The sequence below is a fragment of the Halichoerus grypus genome, chromosome 4 (genome assembly GCF_964656455.1).
Source record: "Halichoerus grypus chromosome 4, mHalGry1.hap1.1, whole genome shotgun sequence".
In the NCBI taxonomy this organism is placed as follows: Eukaryota; Metazoa; Chordata; class Mammalia; order Carnivora; family Phocidae; genus Halichoerus; species Halichoerus grypus.
The window spans coordinates 164,350,498-164,373,774 of NC_135715.1; the positions used below are offsets into that span (position 1 = coordinate 164,350,498).

The 23,277-nt window shown below is 50.1% G+C and overlaps 1 protein-coding gene across 6 annotated transcripts in view; it reads left to right on the top strand.

Moving 5' to 3' along the window:
• The first annotated feature begins 3,563 nt into the window (after positions 1–3,563).
• Positions 3,564–23,277, top strand: part of NRP2 (neuropilin 2) — a 115,366-nt gene continuing 95,652 nt past the window's right edge. For 4 of the 6 annotated variants that reach the window (XM_036066138.2, XM_036066139.2, XM_078071229.1 and 1 more), the window contains exons 1-2: positions 3,564–4,517; positions 18,475–18,652. In XM_036066138.2, the coding sequence (XP_035922031.1) occupies positions 4,445–4,517; positions 18,475–18,652 (251 nt within the window). In that variant the 5' untranslated portion in view covers positions 3,564–4,444. The remainder of the gene's footprint in view (positions 4,518–18,474; positions 18,653–23,277) is intronic. The other 2 variants (XM_078071230.1, XM_036066142.2) reach the window with 1 other exon arrangement.

Sequence of the window (23,277 nt, forward strand, 5' to 3'; positions counted from 1 at the left end):
CAGATGGAAAACCATACCTGAAACAAACCTCTAGTAACAACCCATGGTTAAGTGGGTTGGTGCTGAAAGGGCTGGATCCAGCTCCATAAACCCCATCAGCTGGCCCTTGGAACACGTTCCTGCAAACCTCCCGCCCCCGAGAGGTAGAGGCTCTCGGTGTTTTCAAAAGGCTCTTTGCTGTTGCTGCTAAATAAATGTCACAAGGTAAAGCTGGGAATGCCACTGCTCTGGCACTGTACGAGAAGTGCTCTGGGAGGCTTTTCCCAATGTTTTCCTTGAAACATCTGCCCCCTGTCTGACGACTGCCTGGAGAAAAAATGTGGAGGAATACTTATCCAGGTATCCTTCGCTGGAAGTGCATACATCGAAGGCTATGTGTAAATAGAACACCTCAGAACAGAGGTTTCCAATGGCTGGCCTGTTGAGCATTTGCAGGAGAATCACCTAAAATGTGTCTTAATAATAGAGCTTCCCAGACACCACCCTAGATCCAAGGAACCTGATTGGCAGGAAGATGGTGCCCAGAGATCTGAATTTTTAACACTTGCTCTGGGTGATTCTGATGCGCCCTCGCCCTCGGGTGTGGGGCTGTCTAGCTGGGAACACCCATCTTTCCACTGGGGTGTGGCCAGGTTACAGCTTTCTCTAAGCATCTTTTACAAATTTGTTTTATGTTCCCCACATCCCTTCCTGTCAAAGGAATGGAATGTAGGATGGGATTATCTATTATTATTTCACAATTAAGGATAATGATGTGAAGTGTCCCAGGTGAGTCAGTGACGCTGACAGGAATCTCAACCTCACTAGTTAGCTGTTTTCTGGTTGATTCTGTGTTTCTGTTAACAAGCCCATCGTCTCTATCCATGCTACTTGTCCTTTAGTAGACAGTGTTTGTGGACTCACAAAATAATGAATAGTATGGAGCCTGGCTCCTCACCCCTGAACCTCTGGTAGAAACTAAACCAACTGCTGCCAAACCCCTGAGATTCTAAGTCTAGACAAAAATGGGCTGGCAGGTCTGAGCCCGTCCCAGTCTGGAGAATTTCCCCAGAGGTTTATTTTCCATGAGGCACATGTGGGATTTGTGTTTAGTTCCTGGTTAGTCCTGGATTAAAGAAATTCTAAGTGCTCCCTGGGCCCGTGGGCTCTTGTTCAGAGTGGGCTGGGGAGATCTGGTCTCACTCTGACTCTTCCCTGGTCTGATAAAGGGTTTTGAGCTCCGGGGAGTAAAAGCACCACAGCCAGAAGTGCTCCTGCAGGTAGGATTTGCATTATTTATTGAGTGCTGCCCCCTAGAGGGTTACAAATGGTCCGGCGGCTTGGAGTCCCCAGGGCTCTGAACCAGACTCACCTGCTACCCAACTGCAGGAAATCAGGACTTCACTCAAGGGGATTGATGAGAAGTCTTGCAGAAGTTGTACTGAGGACTGCCAGGAAGTAAGTTAGCTCCCTCTTTAGGACACCTCTGAAAAAATTAAAATCCATAATGCTGGGAATCAGGTCCAGGAACAGAACACTGAAACCGACCCTTCTCCCTACCAAACTGAGGACCCTTGAAGCTGCCTGAGGGGGCCCCCCAATCCTAAGATGCCAAGAGCAGGAGCCCAGAGTTGACATTCTTATGGTTTCCCAATGGGTTTCGGTGTAACTTTTCTCTCTCTCTCTCTCCTCTTCCCTATGCCATTCACCTAACCTCTGGCTGTAATGCTTTCAGAAACAGGATTCTTCCATGTGGGGCACTTGCTAGCATGAATGGCTTGGCACGTCTGGTGAGTCGTGGGAGGAGGTGATACTAAATGATTTTCTTCATCTGGGCTGTGTCACTAGAGATAGTAATGTTAGTTGTCCTTAGGTTAGCATCTTGGCAATGATAGAAGCCGGGATCTCTGCTGAAGTCCCATTAAATACTGGGGAGGGGCGGTCTTTCTTTATAGTTGATGTTTAAACAGGGGGAGAAAAAAAAAAAGTAAATCTGGAGTTTTTAATAATGTGGATGTGCTCTCAAGCCAAGGAAAGAAGGAGGGCGAGAAGAAAGAGAGAGGGGTGGGGGTGGGGGATGAAAGGAATGAAAGGTAGCCTTTAGGCCAGCCAGGGGATATGCTCCCTGGAAGAACTCACTAGGCCTCTGTTAAATGCCCTTTCAAACCAGGCATCTAAGATTAACAGTGTGATATGCGGCCCGTGGATTTACACAGCACTGTAAAATCCCTCCATGGCTTGGCTCAACTATTTGCAAATCACTTCTGATTCAATTTTGTTTTGGTTATCTCAGTGTAAATAACAGTTAAGTGGGAGTTACAGATTTTTCAAACACTAAAAGTGATAAACAAAGCTAATGGCAAGTCCAGATAAGGAGGAAAACCACCCAGAAGAATCCACAAGTACAAGCAAAGAAATAAATGGGATAGTCAGATGTGTGTGTGCTTCTTGTCACCAAAACTTTATTTTTCTTAATCTGCAGAGTGGCAGAGAAGGTATATGCAGTGTTATTTAGACTGTTCTTGTTAGAGCCTTTATGATAATATAGTTAATAGGTGCTTAGTGAAGCAAGACAGTTTGGAATCCACAAAGCCATCCTCAGAAACAAAGATACAAGTGTTTCCCCAGCTGTTAGCTTACAACTCCCTCTAAACAGTTTTCACACCTCCATTTAAAAATAGTTGGCATAATGCTGTTTTCTTTCTCTGCGCGCTGTGACCACATTTCCATGGGGAAAAGGTGAATAGAAGTAGTTACAGTAGCATTTTGAGGAGAAGCCTTCACGTACCCGCACTTTTGGGGACGGTTGGGGGGTATCCAATTTAATTACCTGAAGAAATTCTTTGCAGAGAGACTCTCTCTTCTTCTGGTGGTTACAAGTTAGGTGCGCCGGGAGAACTAAATCCTTACCCAGCGAGGAGAGGAGTATGTTTGGGACACAACAAAGGCCCCGAGGAGTAAACGCACGAGTGTTTGGGGTTTTATTCAGCCGGGGCTGACCGCGTGTGTCGCCGCCACGCACTGCTGCCTGTGCGAACGCATGGCTGAGCTGCCGCCTGGTTCCCTACACCGAACACCGTACGCCACCCAACTCCTCTTGTAACGCCCTTGCGCGTGGCATTGTGCTGGCTTCTACGTGTGTGGCCTCGGAGCCCGGGAATTTGGGGGGGGGAAACAGGGATTTCCCCCCCCATTTCCTGCGGAGTCTCCCGCGGGCGGGGACGACGCGGCCAAGGGCAGTGCGCCCCGGAGGTGCCCCGGGGCGCTGCCTCTCCCGGGCATTGCGCACGGGCGGCCGGGCGCAGCCAGGCGCGGAGGAGCCCGGGGTGGGCGGGAGGTGCGGGTGGGAGAGGAGCGACTGGGTGGGAGAGGAGCGGCTGGACGGGAGCCGCCTCAACTTTGATCGGGCCGCGGCTGGTGGGGGGGGGGCCTGGGGGGGGAAGCTGCCGCCGCCGCCCCGCCCGAGCCGGGTGCCGTGGCGCTGAGCTGTGCGCCGCGCGGCTCCGCGGCTGCCTCTTTAATCAGGAACACAGAAGGGGCGGGCCCTGAGCCGGCGCGTAATCGGATAGCTCTGCCGCGGCTCTGACATCCACATGCTGCTCGGCCTGAAAAGGCTGGGGGGAGCCGGAGGGGAAGCAGAGAAGGCGAGCGAGGCACCAGCCCGCAGCCCGCCCCCGGCACCTCCTCAGACGCGCAGACCTCGGCGAGGCGCTGGGCGAGGTGGAGGTGAGGGCGGGCGCGAGCGAACTCGGAGAGGGGCTCGCTCGCTCCCAGGCAATCCCAGCCGCCGCCGCCCCGCCAGCAGCAGCCGCAGCAGCAACAGCCGCCGCCGCCGCCGCCGCCGCTTCTTTCCTCTGACTCCCCTCGTCAGGCTGGCCGAGCGGGGGTAGTCGTTGGGAAGGCTCCCGCTAGGGGAACCCGGCGAGGGCAGGAGCTGGGCGGCCGCCTCGCACTCCGGCCGTCCGGCGGCGGTGGGTGCCTCCGCCCGCGTGTCGGTCCCGGGTGCCGGGGGATGTGTGTCCGTTTACGCCTCTGAGATCACACAGCTGCCTGGGGACGTGTGATGCCCAAGGCAAGTCTGGGCTTTTCTTTTTATTATTCTTACTATTTTTTACGCTTGGCTTTCGGGAAATCTTCGTGATGTTGTAGGATAAAGGAAATGATACTTTGAGGAACTGGAGAGGACATAGAAGCGTTTTGTTTTTTAAGAGAGGAAACCCGTCCCCTCTTCCCAGCTTGCTCCCGCTTTGCTGATTTCAGGAGCCACCCTCCTCTTAGTGAGGTGAGAATCCAGCAGGAATAAAGGTGAAGACGGGCCGCCAGGACCCAGGAGGGAAACACTGACCATTAGAAACCTTTGCAGAAGACACTGTAAGGAAGAACGCAAGGGAGAGAAAAACACAAAGACTTAAAATTATACAAGAAATCTACAAACCCAGTTCTGGAGAAAGCCTCCTTCTCCAAAATGGATATGTTTCTTCTCACCTGGGTTTTCTTAGCTGTCTACTTTTCAGGACACGAAGTGAGAGGCCAACCAGGTAAGCCCCTGAAAGTTTTTTCTGTTCATCTCAACATGCTTTTCCCTTTAAAAGCAACGGCTTATACGGGCCCCACGGAATGGCATAGAAGGAGGCTCTCTCTATACTAAATAATTTAAAGAGAGATCCCAGCCGGCCGGCCCTACACCACCACCGCTCCTAAAACCCAACTTTTCTCTCCTGCTAGGAGTGTGTGTGTGTGTGTATGTGTGTGTGTGTTTTGAAACATAGAATTTGGCGGTGTTCAGATGTCACATATGGACTGAATCAAAGGTTTAAAAATACTACAAAGCTTTTGCATTACAGTTTTTGGGATTTTTTCCCCCTGTCTTGAAGCAGAACACATCTCCCTTGAGTTTCTTCAACCTAGCCAGTGAAATATAAATCATTTGCATTCTCTCCACTTAGCTACATTGAGCAATGTTAACTGAAGAGCTTGGGAAACACAAGAGTCTAGTTTTGGTGTTCCAATGCTGTGGATTCTTTGCAGAATGCGTGGATACGCCTCAGAATCCTAGGGTGCAGGCTGATGGAACAAGTTGGCCTGCCGCTGAGCTAGGGGCTTGGGGCTGGGCGCTACTGGCCACCGAGGCGGCTGGTCGTCCCCGCTCTCTTTCCTGCATCCATGTGTTTTCTGGGAAAGTAAATCATGTTCTTTTAAAAATTATTATTAGATAAAACAGACTGCATGGCCTTCGAAGGTCTCTTACTCTTGTGAAGTGGTTAGAAACTTTTGAGTGGAATTTGTTCTCAACCACTGCCAAAAAGGGTGTGTGGACAGACTGCAGAGATAAGGACTGCAAGGCCCAGAACAGTCTAGGGCCAGTATTTGGCAGCGGGGAGGAGGGCTGGCAAGGGGCACACGGCCTGAGAAGGGATTTCTGGGTGCAGGGAATCCAGTGGGGCTTGTCCTTCCTTCCCCACACCACTCTCCCCAGAGTGAGCCTCTCTCTCTCTGAGAACAGTGTCGGGAATCCGACAAAACTCTTGGAAGCTGCTACAGGTGATTGGGAATGGGGAAACCATCTCTGGAGGAAACAGGGAAAAGAGAGAGGAGATAAAGCCTTCGTGAAGTGCCCTTACCGGAAGGCACTTACAAGGCTAAGGCCGGCCTGCGGCACTGGTAGGGCTAATCCCTTTGCGGCTTACCGGGCACCTCCCCTCCATCACAGCGGCCTCGGGGGTCCTGTGGGAGCCCCAAGGGGAAGCTGTGCGTCTGGTGCTCTGGCCCTCACCGCCAACACTCCCCATTTAAGCTTGAGTGTTTATTTGAGGGAAAGGAAGACTGAGGAATTCCTTTCCTATCCAAATCCACACGCTTGCTGCCCCTCCTCCTCTGCCAGAACTGGTCTTCAGGGCCGCTGCAAATCGTGTCGGAGAGATGGGCGCAGGTCTCACTTGTCTCCCCATCCCCTCTTGCCTTCTAAGTTCCCAGCTTGAAGCGAAATTAAATTACCTCCCACAGACCTAGATGCTGCATAAATTATGTATGTTTGTGTGATTCGCTGTGTGCGTGTGTGTGTGTGTGTGTGTGTGTGCGCGCGCGCGCGCAATGAAGATGCCCACGGTATATTATGTATTCAGGCACGGACTCTAGTAGGCCCCGGCGAGCGCGCGCACACTGGGGCACACACCGGCGCGCGCGCGCTCACATACACACACGCGCGCGCTCACATACACACACGCGCGCACACACACACACACCCAACTTCAGGTTCCGTGTGCTTTGCGAGCGGGAGGGGTCGTGAAGACTCAGGGGCCATCCCCTACCCCAGATGTTCGCACATCTGTCCCCGAGCGCTGCGCGGAGTGTACGCGTGTGTGCGACACCCGCTCGAACCCACTCCCGCTCTGCCACCTGCCTTTCGCGCTCTCCGCAGAGCCCCCTCCCACCCTAGCCCCGGGCCGCGCTGCGTCACTTCTAGAGAAGCCCCGAGGCGCGGAGCGCGGGGCCGGTCACCCACTACGACGCCGCAGGCAGCCTGGCACCCGGGGTGGGACCTCCTTGTGGGACGCGGAGCTGGGACCCGCCCTGGGTGGATATCCTCCAGCCCCTCGAAGAGGCGATCGCAAACCGCGGGGAACTGCGGCTTCCCGTCGGAGCCCCCGACTGGCACCCGGGGAGCTGGCAGCGGGTGGCAAAGGGCGAGGCCCTACTAGACCTCTGACTCACCCGGTGCGCGCCTGCCGGGAGGGGGCCGAGCCCAGCCGGCCGCAGCGGTGGCGGGAACCCGTTCCGAGAAGGAGTCAGGGGAAAGGGAGGGCGGAAGGTGCAGGAGGGGGAGCGACTGAGCAAATAACTCCGCGGCCTCGGCGGCAGCCTTTCGCACTAACGGGCGGCAGGGAGGCCGCCTGGGCTGCGCGCACCAGGCTCCCCCACTCTCTGCCCCGCCGCCTGCCTGCCTCCCTGCCTCCCTCCTGCCTGGGCTCGGGGACTCGGGGCCGCCCAGCCGGCCCTGGCCTGAGCGCCCCCTCCTGTCTCCCGCGCTGTGCGCTGAATTCCCCCCGCCGCCCCTGGAGGGCCGGCGCCGAGGGGCTGAGGCCCGGGGCCGGCGGAGCTGGGGATCCGAGCGCTGGCCGAACTGGGGGGCAGGAAGTCGGGGTGGGACTTCAGAACCGAGGGCGGAGGGGGCGGAAAGGAGCCAGCTCTAGCCTCGGGAATGCGCGCAACTTGCACCGCCTCTAGCAGCGCCCAGCGCCCGCCCGTGCGCCTGAGCAGGTGAAGAGCACGCGGCGCGCGGGCATCCACGTGGTGGGGACGTGGTGGCCCCCAAGCCTGCCCCACCCCTCAGCGCGGTCTCTAACACCGCATCGATTTGTTTGGGCTACGCAGCAGAAACAGAGCCGAACGATCCATAAACATTCTATTAGGCACAAATATGCCCAGCGAAAGCAAAACCGAGGCTCAAGCCTGGGAGAAGTTGGCCGCTTCCAACAACTCCAGCCTTGTCCCCTCCTCCTCCTGACTAAGGACACCCCCAGGGAGAGGCTTGCGGCATTTCCTCCACGCCATCCAGTGCCAGAAAGTTAAGTCGCCGCTGCGGTTCTCCGCTTGGGAGGAACCTCTGCAGTCGCCGGCGCGGTCCGCCTCCCCTCCCCCGCCGCCTCGCTCCTTGCTTTTCCACGTGAGAAAGAGAAATATTCACGGCCAATGCTTCATTTTCACTGATTGATTTCTTTTTAATATCAACACAAGTTAATGGAGGCGAGGCGAGCTGTGATTAAACGGCTGCCCCCACCCTTTGCCTCGGGCTCACTGCACCGCAGTTTTTCCTACCGGGTCCCAGGCGCCCGGCGGCTGGGTGGGGGGCACCCGCAGAGCAGAGCCAACGTCCAGGGGCTGGCGGGGACGGGGGCCGGGGGTGGTGAAATGAACCGGTCTCTCCTCTGGGAACCGTGGGGGTGGGGTGGGAATCAGCTTTCCTGGCAGGCTTAGGGGATCCGGCTCATCCGTGTCGCAGCTTCTGCGGCTCCGGTTGAATTTCTCTTGAAGGGGAGGGGATCCACGCTCCGGTTTACTGGCTTGTGCTCACCGCTCGCCGCCCTCCCTCCGCCCCCCTTCCTTTCGGCTTCAGACGGAGAGGAGAGCCCCCTGGCGCTATCCACTCCTCATCAGCGCCTGGCCACGAATCTCCCCTTTGCTCGAGTTAATCGTGGTGGGGGGAGGGGGGGGCGGGGCGGGGGGGTGTCTAGGGTTTGCTCAGGAAATTATTCTGGCCCTGACAATGGGTTTCTTCAGATGGTGGCAACTCCCAGCCCCACCGTCTCCACCTCTGGGACACGCCGCTTGGGGCCAAAAGAACCCGGACCCTATAACCAACAACCTTCCCTCCCACACACACCCCCCCTCCCTCTTCCTCCAGAGCTTTGATCTATGCTTGGGTTTAAACACCATTGCCATGGACACGGGCAGACGCGGTCAATCAACCTTGCGTCTGGAGTGGATGATCAGATAAGAGGTGTAAATTGTCTGTGGGAGACAGGTCTGCGTTCAAACAAATCCTAAAAGAGAAGCAATGACGTTCTAGGCGCCTGATAAGGGTTTCCTTTTTAGCCCCTCTCCCCAAAATGCGGGATGACTATGCGCAGGTGTAATGATTTGCAAGCAAAACTATGAACTCCTAGATTGTACACAGACGGCCTGCTCTAGGCTCTGGGGACTGGTCTCATGCCCGCATTCAATGCGTGCCCAGTAAACTTTACCCCATAAGCAGCCACCCAAAGTAGCGAAGCTGTTACCAGTTGCCAACAGAGCACACAGTGCAAAACAGTGGAAAGAGGAGAGCTCCCCATGAGTGCTCCAGGCAAGCACCTTCTTGTTCAAGATGTGCCTGGTAGAATTGCGAGTGCCCGGGCAGCACTGCGGGGTTGGACTTTTATGTCAATCTGCCCTCAGATTAAGTCACAGAGCACCCAACTGGCAAAATGTAAGGTTGGAAGGCTGCAGTGACTGGAACCCCAGGCTATCTAGACAGGACTCCTGCTGTCTACCAAATGGCTCTCATCCCCTGCTGTTGAATGTAAAGTCCACATTCTGCAACAAGAGAGGTCAGCTCCTATCTTCCTTAGTATAGAAAAAGTTAGAGGAGTCCAAATGCCAATTCACATGCAATAAGGCATGAATGTAAACAAGGGCTGGGAGGGGTCTGGGGGCATCTGTGGGGAGAAACACCGGGGGCTCAATGATCGTGAGGCCCCTGCCTGGTGTTGTTCATTTCATTCAACTGCTCATTAAAGTAATCAAGAGAATGAGCTGACTTTGGGTGATCAGAGTGTGGGACAATTCTTGGTTGATAGAATTCAGAGCCAGGTTTATTGGTAAGGGTTTTCAGATGTGTTCCCCAAAAGCCCAGCTGGGAAAGACGAGGAAATAGAGATGAGATTTTCCTTTTTTAGAAGTTGGAGCAGAAGCATGATACCTTTCAATTTCTAGCGCTGTTGAGAAAGGACTTGAAATGTGACATCTGGGCAGTAGTTTATGTTGTCATTAACATATTTGAAGTATTTTATCATCTGACCGTTATCTGCCACTCTGTGATCTTTGAGGCACCCTCCTTGAGTGGCAAACATGAATTTGATCCCAGAAGTTAGTCTTTGTACCTTTCCTTCCAGGTAAGGAATTCACTTTTTTTTTTAATTAACCCATTCCTGGAAGATACTGTGTAAGTTTGTCCTAGAGAGCCTACAGCGTTTTTCAAAGCTTTATCTGCCTTGATGAGAAATGGCCTCGGGGCTTAATGGTTTCATTACATAACAGGATTCAGTGAGGCTGGATTCCTGGACACAGTGGCCTTGTAGCGTGGCTGGCCCTCCAGGAGAAAGCATCTTCTGAAGGTTTAGGAAGCTGTCAAGTTTAGATAAGGCTGAGCTCTGATCCTATGGGACCTTGGTTGTATTAATAAGAAGAAATTAATTTTTAACCACTGGGAACGTTGCCAAATTATGTGACCTTTGGCAGACCAGCTGTGCTATAAAAATAAATCCCCCATTTCTGAAAATGCTGCTCCTATCCAGTAGAACAATAACAATGTGGCATTTAGGATGGGGATGAGTGAGGTTGAGGTGACAGGAGAGAAATGGGAGTTGGCCAGCAAAAAACCCTCCATGTTGTGACACATGGTTTCAGACCTGGACATCCTATCCACACCACCCTCCCTCCCCCAAAGACACACCTTGGTTTCCAGTACACAGGAAAGAGGGCCAGGATGACAAGGAGCGCGGTGCCAGTGTGTGCAGGGAGGGGAGAAGATGTTAAGTGCTTCCAGCCCTCCCCACACCCCAGCCTTGAACACATCTCTCATTGTTTACACGGACAGATTACTGGCACGCGGGAAGAGCAAAGGGAGTTTTCTACACAGGCAAAATGTTTGTCTTTCCCTAAATGCCACTAAATAAGTTTGTCACGTAGGAGTTTTGGGGGGCCCTGCCTTGGGCTTCCCAGCTTCTGAAGCACTGAAGCCAGTCTGCCTAGGTTGAAAATCCAGCTCAGCCATTGGCCAGCTTGGCAGTCCAGAACATTCCATCTCTCTGTACCTCAATTTCTTTATCTGTAAAGTGTGTTTGATAGTAATACCTACCCCATCGGGGCTTTCTGTGCTATGGCAGATTACATAGAGTACTGTTTGGTCCAATTCTGAAAGCATTTATCTTCAGAAGAGCTTCAGTGAAGTTAACTGTATCTCGTGATCATAGAAAGTACATTATAACCATTGTGATAAGTTTATGCTATTTTTATGAGTTTTTGTAATAAGTAAATAATTATCATTCTCAGCTCTTACCCCACTGAACATTTGTCTGTGTTTTATAAGCTTCAGATGATCTCTCAGCACACTGTTCTTCAGAGAGCAATATTCTTTGCTGGATTTTCATCTTAGATTTACGTCTCCTCGTTGCATTTTTTTCTCTCTCTCCCGCCTTGTTCTTTTGCTCTCGGTGTTCTCGTTTCTACTTAGTTTTTTTTTAATCTCTCCCCCTTTCCTTTCCTTATCTCCTCTTCCATCCTTCATCACTGCAAGTGTGCTCAGCAGGAAGCACTGTGCAGAAGGTGCTCCCCCGAAAGTTATTCTCCTCTGGCATCAAGGCCCCTCAGCAGCTGAACTCAAGAAAGTCATCATAAAGACAAAATAGCTTTTACCCAGCAAGACTCTTAATAATCCCATTTCCCTCTGGGTCTTCATAAAAGAGTCATGATCTAATCCAGGAAAAAGGGAGGGGGCTGGGAATAACAAAAGGAAAGCTCTCCCCAGTAGCACGCAGTGGATGGGGCTCCCGGCCAGCCTAATGCACATATCCAGTGAATCCCTGCTCACCGCCTCCAAAGGTCCCGATAACCAATGATCTGGGCTCTGGCCAGTCTTTCAGCAAAGAAGATAAAGGGAATTGCAACCTACTGGGCCGAGCAGTAGTAGCAATAATTGTTTTGATAAAGGGGGAAAATAAAACAGATGTGCCCCAAAGGCATATTGGGGGCCAGGGGAAGGGAGATGGGGAGGGATAGGTAGAAGGAAGAGATCATCCATTATCAGCAAACAGTTCAGTGATGAAGTAGTAGTGTGCACCTTCCTGGTGCTACTGATAACAAATATCTAGAACTCACCTTTAGGAGGGTGAGAGAGGGAGGGGGTGAAGAAACCCTCAGATAAATTATTTTTACCATCACTAGGATTAAAATGTAAATATCCATTGAACTGCATCATTATTATCCGAGGTTTAGAATGTCTTTGGAGACCTGGTTCACATAACTGAACCTTGACTTATGACCAGGTATCATGATCCCAAACACGTTAACTGAAACTCTCAGTTCACCACTAAAAAATCTTCACATTTAATAGCAGCTATGGGTTGGGACGGAAGGGTAGTACTAGAGAAGCAGAACAGTTTGAATAAGGCTTCCTCAGAGTTTGTGCTAGCTAGTAATACTTTTGGTGTTATGTTAGTCGACTAGTAATTGATGAATTCATCAAACCTCACTGAGTCTGACTTGGGCAAGGCTCTGGGTTTGATCCTATAAAGTTCACCAAAGATGAATGAGGAAGGAGTCATGCTTTCAAGTTGCAGTGGTCCAGCAGAATGGTTAAGGCTGTCCCGAGCCCTCGCACACCTTAGAAGACGTTAAAGAGCTTCTGTCTTGGAGGTTTGAGATACGGAGGCTGGGAGAGTACCCTTGGTGGAGGTGGTATGTGAGCCTTGACTGAGAGGATGGATGGGCTTTAAAGCTGGAAAGGGGTATCAGGGGAAGATGAGAGCAGAGAAATGGACACTGGGTTTATTTGGGGAACACTCAGAAGCTGCAGTTTAGAATGTGTGGAGGGAAATAATTGCAAATAAGGTCAGAAATGATTCATTAGGCTAAATGCAAGGCCCCATTGCTAGGCCAAGGGGTTTGGATTTCATTCACTAACCAATGGGGAGCCCCTGACGTTTCACCATAAGCCTTCGGTTCAGTTAATCAAAATAAATGAAAAAAAAAATTATATTACCTTTTTTTCTCCTTTGGTTTTTGGAGAGACCTCAAAATTATTCTTCCTCTATTTCCTTCCCCAAATGTCTGTTGAAATGGGCAGGAATTGTAATCCCAGATCTCTCATCAATGGCATCAAAATTGCATTTGCAATGAGGGCTGGAAAAGAGTGGACATAAATATAAGCTAATGATATTATATTGGCTGCCCTATTGGAATTGCATTTGTTTATGATATAAGATGACAAATAACAAGGTTACCACAGGTGGCATGATTCGAGGTCAGAGGAGGTAATCACATCAAACTTACGTCTTAACGATTAAATGAAGGTTCATTTTTAGAATCCAGATTAAAGGGAAGTGATTTTCCAAAGGTCCCCTTTCCAGACCCAATTCCCGGTTCTGTCCTCGGTGAATGCACTGGAGGTGTTTTGGAAGAGGGAGCTTGCCTGGTTCCTACTCCTTTCTCCATGCTGATGTGCTGCCCTCCTCTCTCGCCCTCTCTTCCCCTCCTTCCTGCCCTCCCAGAGGTTCTTTTATTCAGATTTTGAACTTTATCACTGCAAAAGTTCACAGGGATTTCCATTTGCTGTGCCTTCAGGAGTGCATCCTTCACTGCCACCCGGCCCCATAAATTGAATAGATTGCATCCCTTCCCAGTTGCCTTAGGAAGTGGTCAAACAGCCGCATTCCTGGGCTGATGGATTGGCTCATTTCTTCCCAGCTTAAGCCAAGATACAGATTTTATGAGACTGTCTTGTGACAGACTGAAGTCGCTTTGAATAAAACAAAATCCAGCCTCAGCTCACAGAAATAACTCTTAAAAAGCAGCTTATCCGGGGTTAGTGAGCAAACTTTGGTTCAAACCCCGAGCAGGGGACTTAGATGATTCAGGCAAGGGATTTGAAGAAACTTTTTGGTCTTCCTTTCTATGCATCAGTGTTGCTCACATGCTCACACACAGAACTACATAGCCACAATATTTATAAATACGCAGCTACAGACTCGGTTAAGGAAAGAAACTCACGTCAGTAGGGCTAATGTGATTAAAAGACATTTGAACTCTCCATCATGCAAGACAGGCATGCTCATCGGAAAAATCCTAGAGGTTGTTTCAAGGCTTACCAAACAGATGAAACAGGAGTAACACCTTGAATAAACATCTTGTTCTCTAGGAGGGGAGAGAATCTATGGGTTATAGGTATAGGATCTTTTCCCCACCTCATTATATAGGCCTTGAACTTAAGAACTGGAACTGACCTTTAGGATCACTCCTCTCGTTTTATGGATGAGAAAACACAGTCTCAGAGATGTTTCCTGACTTACCCAAGGCCACACAGCTTGCCAGTGGTGAGACCATGTTGAAGACAAGGCTTCTTCTTGCTAATGAAGTGGCAAGGTGACAACTGTCTCTCTTTTTAAGCAGGAGAAAGAGCTCCTTCTTTACCTTGCTGCTAATAATGAAATGAAAGCAATGCCCTGGAAATAGGAGCAGGATGGGATTATGCTGTGGATAAAGGATATATAGAGGAAATAAAGTCTCTTATTTTCAGGGAAAATGAGACCGACTGCTCTCCACAGGACCCTCAGGGATATACAAGAAATAGATGTCTACTAATCCTTCTACCCCTTCTCTTTCACGAAGCATTTTAAAGTAACAAGGGAACAGAGGTCTAGTTCAGTGGGTTTCCAACTGTGCTCCCCAAAGCCCAGCAGAGTTGACAAGGGAACTAAGGGGCCCAGAATCTACACCCCTTCTCGCCGCCCTACCTCCTGCACCCAAGAGAGCTCCACTTCTTTCTACCTGCTTTGGACATCGGAGTTCTGGGTAGAGTTTTGTTCGAAGAGAAAACAAACACTTCTAAGAAGAAGTTTGAAAACTCCGTACTTGATTTAATCCACCCATTGAATTACAGTGTAGGAAGCTGAGACCGAGGAAGGTCATCAAGCGAAGCATCCACTGCCCTCTTCTTGTTACTCTGGGACCCCCCCACTTCCCTTTCTAGCAACTCGGTCCCGTCATCCCAGACCCACCTCTGGCAGCAGCCTAACTCTCCAGTCCCACGTTCAGCCAGTCCTAAACTTCCCTGTTTGGGCCAAGGCCATTTTCCTTCCGTTCAGCTAAGCGCAGTGATGGGACTGTTGTTTTGCTGAGGGACTGCCAGCAGGCTGTTGCCCAGCGTCACCTGGTGCCCTCGCCTGGCCGGGAGTGAGCCATTGTCATTCTAATTATTTAAAAGTATTCACAGCAGTCAGGGCTTCCTTTTAGTGAATGTTAGTGTCAAGTGCAGGCCATGCAGTGTTCCTGTAAAACAACTCCGGTTGAATTTCCTTAGAAGGCGGACCAGATTTTTAGGTTTTCTTTTACTTCTTCTCATTACTTCCTGAAAATCAGCTATTACCAAGGAACTGGTGGTGTGTCTTCAGTTGGGTTCTGTAGAAGGGTGAGTTCCTTCTGAAGCTGGCAAAGAGCCTCAGAATTGTGAGTGGGTGGATACAAAATTGCTTTACCTGATCCAGAGCCCGGTTACCTCTAGGCCGCATCAGATGGTGCTTAGGCCTCCAGCAAAAGGAGGGCTCCTGAGGAGGAGGGAAAAAAAAGAGAGAGAGAGAGACAGAACGATATAAATGTCAGAAATAATCTGACATTGACCATGTCCAATAAAAACACCGAAATACTCATCATGGGGGGGAAAAAGGTCAGACCTTCTTGACTTTAGGACTTATTATTCCCTTTCTTTCCAATTAGGTCTAAAGGTGTCACTTTAATCCTTTTATTCTTGGGCCTCTGAGGTCTATATCTGGCCTGAGCTGGCTCATCCCTCGGGCTGCTCTCCCAGATGTAGGAGAAAACCGGCTCTGAACAGCCTGGGGCAGGGTGTGCCTGCTTCTCTTTGGGAAATGAATTTGCCCCAGGTGAAAGGTATTCACAAAATAGCTGGAGAAAGAAGTCCCTTGTCAACTCACCGAACAGGGTCAGTAGCTCCAACTTCGACAGGGTCAACTTCCCTTCTGTATGTGGAGATTGGCCTAAAGGGGTTTGCCCTTGAGTTCAACTCTCTTTTGGCTGGGCTGGACTCCTCTGACACAGGACAGAGGGCATTTATGCTGTTCCTTCTGGGACACAAGCCAGGCCTCCGGAGTAATGGATGGTAGAGCTCTTCAGAAGAAAGTCTAGTTCATTTCTCCTGGGGGCGTGTTTGTGTTCAAGAAACGAAGGGTCCCCAAACCTGGAACTGAAACCTCAATGATCAAGAAGAGGTGTAGAAGGATTAAGTGTGTTTTCTTTACAAGTTTTACTGATATCTTTCCAGGATTCAGTCCTCTCCAAGAAAAATAGAGGCAGAAATTGTAGTATTTATCTTGGTGGCCATGTGTCTGTGCAAACGATGTGTGATATTTTACGAGTGGGTGTGAAAGTGTGTGCGGGGCTGAAGTGTGACTTTCTAATATGTGTATGTATCCGACGTCTGCTCAGTATCTATATAAGTGTGTGCTTCTGAGTGTGAGTGCCATGCAAACAAGAAGGTGAATTTATACATGCTTTGGTATTGAAGGGGTTAACTACACCAAAGCAAAGGCAGAGGTTCTAATGAGTTTTCAAAAATTTTAATAAAGTGCCTTAATTTTCTTCAGATAAAGAAAGGACAGAAAAAAAGAAATGAGTTACTCTTTTTTCTTTCCGTTAAATTTTTACCATGGAAAATACAGACTATCAGCTATGGATTATATATAGTTTCAAATTTTTTTGAGTGGGGAAGTGATTTCTCTTGGTGTGGATGGGAAATGAAACCTTCCTATGAGGAAGTTTCCTGTCTTTATTGCTGATTGTGTGTGCCTGGTCTGATTCCTAAAAGCTTGAACATGGTGGGGTGGGGGGAGTTGAGGAGGAGAAGTTCTCCTTTTGGGAGTGGCTGGAGAGAAGCAGAGCAGGGGTGGGAGGAGGGAGAGAGCGTGGATGATGTAGAAACCATCACAATTACTGAACAGGAGCTCTGCTCAGGGTCCCTCTGGTGAGTTACAAGGCGAACAGTGTGGTTTGGGGGTGAGTGTGAGTCAGGGCTGCAATTTTCAGCAAAAGAGCGGGCAGAAAATCCCCTCCCCTGCTAGCCTGGTAAGAGCCGCTGGTGAGCTAAGTCCCCACACCTCTGCTTTCTCAGAGGGTCCTTCTCAGCCCGATCGCATGTGCCTGAGCCAGCACCAGCGGGCCACAGTTCGACTTGCTGGAAGGTGCTGGGTACCTGGCATGGCAGTGGTGTGGGCAAGGCTGCGGGGATTGGCTGCGGAGGGATGGGCGGTCCCGGGCCTCCTCTCTGTCTGCGGGAGGGCTGGGCCCATTGTCCTGCTGGACTGGGGAGGGTGCAGGGTCATTAGTTAGAGGATGATGTGGGCTCTGCTAGCCAGAGGAAATGGCCTGCTTTTGTTTTCTACCCGGTAGGAAATGGAACCTGAATCCATTAGATTCTGGGCAGTTCAACACGGCACAGTTTGAGCACTTGGAGGCACGATGCCTAAAAGGCTACTTGTGTGGATTTGTGTGTCCCAACCACCATTGTGCGGCATGCCCATCTTTTATGCATTTAAAGCCTGTCAGGCTGGTAATCTAAAGCAGAGGTCTGGAAGACAGTAATGCCAACAGACATGGGGAATAGTAAAGTGCACCTGTAGAGTTAAAAAATGCATGACCCTTTCCCTCAAAGAGCGAACACAGGAGAAAGACCCCGTCCTGTAGGGTGGCTGCTGAGCCGTAATGCATAATTCACGGGCCCGTGCTGCTCCATGCAGATGGCGATATTAAATCGTGATTGATGCTAAGAAAGGCGCACATCTCAGGAAGGTCTCTGGGAGGCTTCTGAATATTTCCAGGTCTCTCGTGCCTTCCCGTCCTCTGTTCTACTGCGGTATTAAGCAAAACCCCCCCATTTCCCAGGAACCCCTCCTGGGGATTGCAGAACTTCGCTCCCAAATATATGAGATTCTTCAAATGTCATCACCCACCTTTTCTGCCTTTGAAGTCGCCCCCTTGCCTCCTGGCCCACAGGAAGCTGTTTACCTCCAGCCAGGCCCAGCTGGGAAGGAGGGGACAGCTACCCCCCCTGCAGTGGCCTTTCAAATGGCCAGGTCCCGGTTGCTGCTGGACAAAGCAGCAGCACACTCTGGTGGTGGTGACGAGGCAGGAGGGATGGCGGGTAGAAAGCAAGGGAAAAACACAAAGCACTTTTGTCGAAGCTCTGAGGTCAGAGCCAGTGAATTCTCCAATGCAGATTTTTTCCACTCGGTGTATAATGAAATAATAAATCAAATTTGTGGTGTATGTAGAATTAAATGTTTGGGGTTTTTGCTTTTTCTTTCTCAAAAAAAAAAAAAAAAAAGAAAGAAAGAAAGAAGAAGAAGAAACAGCAGCTAAAATCACCCTCCAGGGCCTATTCTGGCCCAAAGCTGAAAATGTTTCCTCCACATCACATGTAATTGTTACCAGGCTCGCTTGTGGGTCGGCACCACAAAACCACTATTGTCAGTTCCCGGAGCCCTTACTTCTGGCGGCCTGGGCTGGGCTGGGAGACACCCAATGAAATGAAGGATTTATGAGATAAAGATAGAGATGAGAGGTTCGAACAAGAAGATGGGCCAAGAAGAGGAGACGAGAAAAGGCAGGGGGCATGTTACGTTTGCCGCTCTCTTGTTTGTTTCATCTCAGGCCATGTAATTGGGAATGTTTATGATCATTTTCTGGAATATTTTGATTTGGGGAGTGTGTGTGATGGTGCACGTGTGTGTGTGTGTGTGTGTGTGTGTTCAGTTGGGTGAGTGCGGGGGGATGAGCTGAAATAATCTCTTCCACTGAATGAGTAAGTAGGTTAGTCTTCTGGACTGCCATAAAAGGTCTGTAAAACAGTTTTAATCAGCCACTGGTAGGGAAGAGAAACAGGGAGAGGGGGGAAAAAAAAGAGGCTGTAGCATATTTGAAGTTCTTTGGGTTCTTTGCCTTCTCTTTCAGACTCACCCTGTGGAGGTCGTTTGAATTCCAAAGATGCTGGCTATATCACCTCCCCAGGTTACCCCCAGGATTACCCACCCAACCAGAACTGCGAGTGGATTGTTTATGCCCCTGAACCCAACCAGAAGATTGTCCTCAACTTCAACCCTCACTTCGAAATCGAGAAGCACGACTGCAAGTAAGCGCCTGATTGTACATCCGTGAGCCACACACTCCTACCCACTGCCCTGGCTCCTGCCTCTTCTGCCACCTAATGGCAGCACCCCTAACCCACCTGCTGAACAGTGGCCCCCAGAGGGAAACCTCAAGATGACGTTCTCTTTCGGGGGAAATAAAGGCCTAGGGGATCCCATAGTATGGAGGAAAGAGCCTTCTTGAGTGAAGAGTGTAGAGAATAGCGCCCTATCTTCAAAGCGGGCAGTGGAGGAGAATTCCATCTAGGGGCTGGGGGTGGACTGCAATATACCAGCTCTTGACTTTGGAATTTCCTTTCCCCCTGGAGATCTCCCCATTTCCACCGCCGCCACCACATGTAGAAACCCCACCAGCTTCCTTAATGAACTAGTAGCCAGATCCCCACGTGGAGACTTCCTCTGCATCCAGCCCTAGAGGATCAGCCTGTTATTTTATGAAGCAGCAGCTGGTTTCCTTACAGAAAGAGAGTTAAAAATCTGAGTCTACACTGGTAGGTCTAAGATTCGCAATGGTTCTTGTTACCTGTGCTGTCTCAAAGCTGATGTTACAGATTTATTTCACCGACACCCTTCTAACTGCTTTACAAATATCACTCTATCCAGTCCTCACAATGGCCCTGGGAGGTCGGTGGTGTCAGGACTAGCATTTTGCAGATGAGAAAACCGAAGCCCAGAGAGCTTGTCAGTCACCCGAGGAGGCTCAGTTGGTCTCATAACATCAGTCCTGCCACCTTGGAAATGTGCAGCTTAGGAGATACCCAGTGGGCATTTAGACAGCCATGAGTGCTTTAGGAATGCCTTCTTGACACCAAAGTCCCTTAAATTAAGGTGAAGGAGCAGGTAGCTTTGTAATGTCAAGAATTCGTGAATGTGCTTTATACCATCTAGTGGACTCTATCCGAAAGTCTTTGGTCATTGAAACAATAGTGCAAGTTTTCTGTACAGAAAAGAATGTACCAGTGATCATGTCCTGCTTCAAATGTGCCCCTATGATGTGCCTGCCACTGGGTGTTCAGTGTCCCCTTATGATTCCTAAACAGTCTGGACATTCCTTGCGACCAAGGCGTTGCAAGTACGGAAAAATTAATAAAGGGGCCAGCTGGTGAGAAAGGGGCAAGGGAGCAGGCCTATCTCCGGGCCAGTGCATCCTCGTGGAGGAGACAAGGCCCCCCTTGAACCAGGGCTAGACTGTGAGGCGGTGCATTGATGTCATTGTTATCCTCCTAGGACTACTTCACACCTACATAATGGTTTTCTCCTAGCAAGAGGTAGTCTGCACTGAAAACCCGAGGGTTTCTGGGCTGGCTGCCTCATGTGATGAAGAGTCATAAGACGGATTTTCTAATCCCAGATCTACTCTTGACTCAGTGGATGACATAGGGTAACTCATCAGTTCCTCTTTGTCTGAGTTAAATGCACAGCCTGATACACTCGTACAGCATCTCAGGTCTGCTGAGTCCCTGCAGTGGACTTTAGCAAGAGTTTCTGTTCGAAGAACTCCTATATTGGATGTTTTTGCTCCCAGTGCCTTTGGCTGGGCTGTAGAAGGTTGGCACAGACAGCAGCGTAATGCACAGAGAGCTTGCGTCTGAGCTCAGAGAAATTTGACTAAGCACCTCTGTCGACTGAGGGCCAAATTCTGTTATGCTTATGCCAGCAAATCTCCCAGGGAAATTGCTAAGGGGTCATCTTATGTATATTCATATTGGAAGTAGAGGAAGGCATGGCTTTTGGAAGGAAAAACTCAGGGAGCCATGTTGGGAAGTATGCAAGGCCAGGAAAACATGCTCCTGCCCTGTTTGGGGCCACGGGGGCCGCCTTCCCCCCACAGGACTCAGCCCCAGGGGTGGGGAGAACTCAGGTTGCTGGAGTCTCTGGCAGCAAAAGGGGACAAGGATGTTGCCTCTTGCTGGACTTGAAGTAGGGGAAGCAGACAAGTTACAGGTTATCTTCTGGCTTATCATCCTTACTAAGTAGCTTCCTGTTTTTCTCCCCACTCCCCCATGGATGCTTCTAGCTTGAACTGAAAAGATCAGGAAGGTCAGAAAAAAAATCTTTCTGGGGTCTCTTTTCCCCAGTGCCAAGTTGTCAGAAAGGCTCGGCTGGGGTCAAGCCTCCACTACTTAACCTCGTCCTTAATTCTCTCTCCCTCCCCCCCCCCATTTCCCCTCCATTCCCCATTTCTCTGTCATTCTTGTTGATTTTTTTTATTTAGAAAGACACATCCGGTTCTCTCAATCTCTCACCCTGCAAGGTATTTTTAACATTCTTCCCTGGCCATTTGCATTCAGAATAAATGAGCTTCTCCTCCCCCACTGCCTTGTTCCACTAGCTGGTGAGAGGAACAATTAACCTAATTGAAGGGTTCGAAGTTCTGTCTGGTTCCCCGTCTCTCCCACTCTGTCCAAGGGAGATCCTGGGTTTGGAAAGCACTTACTACCAAAGGAAATTAGACTCCTTTCTCTTTTCATTTCCGGTGCATGTTTTGAATTGGCCTTGACTCTCCAGGCCCAAAGCGTGGATGGACGCTTACCAAGAGAATGCCTCCTGCACTGTCCTCTCCCCTTGACAGGGCATAGCGGCAACACCCCTGCAAAAAGGAAAAAAAAAAAGGGGGGGGGGGGAAGAAGAGAAGATAGCAGGAGGGGAAGAATGAAGGGGGGGAATCAGAGGGGGAGACGAACCATGAGAGATGATGGACTCTGAGAAACAAAGTGAGGGTTCTAGAGGGGAGGGGGGTGGGAGGATGGGTTAGCCTGGTGATGGGTATTAAAGAGGGCATGTTCTGCGTGGAGCACTGGGTGTTATACGCAAACAATGAATCATGGAACACTACATGAAAAACTAATGATGTAATGTATGGTGATTAACATAACAATAAAAAAGTAAAAAAAAAAAAAAGGAAAGTGAGTAAGAGCAGCCGGAAAAAGCCAGCCCCACCATGGAGGAAGGGCCGCGGTCAACACCTCCCCGTCCTCCCATGTGCAGGAGTAACTGCAGAGGTTGCCCCGAGATCCAGGAGCAGGCCCGGCCTGGTGGCCCCTGGGCCCTTGGCTCTCTGTGCCTTGAAATCCACAACCCAAGGGTTGAGCCCGTTGAAGAATAAACCCCAGACAGACCTTTTCCCTTTAACGGCCGCTTGTTAATTTTGCTTGGAAACTTTCGCTCACAGCCCCAGCTTTGCCTGAGTCAGCCATCTCAGGCCACCACCATCTGTGGGGAGCTCTCCGACTCCTCCCTCGGGCTGTGAGCAGGAATCCAAACCCCCAGCACCCGCAGGCTGCTCTGTGGGCAGAAACCAGAGGCCCCCGTGGCCTGGCCACACAGACGTGGCCGAGGGACCAAAGGGCAGGACTCAGGGCCCTCTGAGCAAACAGGGAGAAGCCACTCACTCCCTGTGGTGAGGAAGAGGGTACTGCTGCTTTTCACCTGAGTCATCCGGCAGTAGGCGGGACACTAGGGCTTTAGAAACATATGTACACAGACTTGAATCTTTTTCCATTTCTAAAATCTAAGATATATGCGTTTTTTAAGAACACCCACCTGCATATGATACACAGCTTATTCATGAGTCCTCAGATCGGCATGGCATCCCTCCCCATCCCAGAGGCCCAAGTAAAACCAAAACCAAGAGTCTGGGCCCTGTTAAGAATTGGTCATTTCCAGATGGGTGTCTTGAAAAACGTGCTTCACAAAGTGCACAAACCACTAGGAAGACCTGAAAGAACATTTCTTGGGCTAAAGAACCCACACGAAGTCTATAGGAATGATTTTATGCGTGCATTCAGTGCAGCTTCATCTCATTTACCATGGGGGAACCGCGCTCCATCCAAGGGAAATGTTTAGATACTCAAACCTACTCCTATTCAGAGTTCCAAAGGTCTTTTTTGAAAGGATTTCTGATAAAGAACATTCTAAATCCCGTGCCACACTTCCCTGTCTTCTTAAACAAAACCAATAGTAAGGGGAGTCAACTTTTCCTTGATGATTCAGGCCTCTAATTTTAAACTTCAATTTTTGAGATCGAGGCCGAGTAATGTCCAATTTGGATCAGGGAGGTTGAGAGTTGAGTTTTTGTTGACCTTTTAAACTTCCCAGGCCTCAGTTTCCTCACCTGCAACACTGATAAGTACTTTGCAAGATTGCTTTGTCTTGTCTATACGGATACACAATGAATTAGCAACCGCATTAGCATCTTTGTCCTTTGTCACGGGAAATTCTGCGACTTTTTTCTATCAATACTCTTGCTGTCACTTCCTGTTAGGTGTATGCCTGCTTCCTGGAGCCTTCCGCTTCTGACTTGTTTTACTCTTTTATTGTGTTGTACGGATTTTGCTTCTGGAGGTCTTACTGTCCATTGGGAAGTGCTGGTTCTGGGCTCTTGGCTCTGCCCCAAGCCAGCGTAACCCCAGGGCCAGCATGTCTGCTCGGCTTCAGTCGGCCAAGCTCATGGCCGAGCAGGCTCTGGGACACACCCTCAGGGACAGAGTGTGAAGAGCATCAGTGCACGGAGTCCCCTGCATCAGTTGAGGTGCTCAAGGTCTTTTCTTCTGAAACCCTCCCCCCAAAGCCCACCCATGTTCTAGATATTGGAGGTTTAGGGATATTT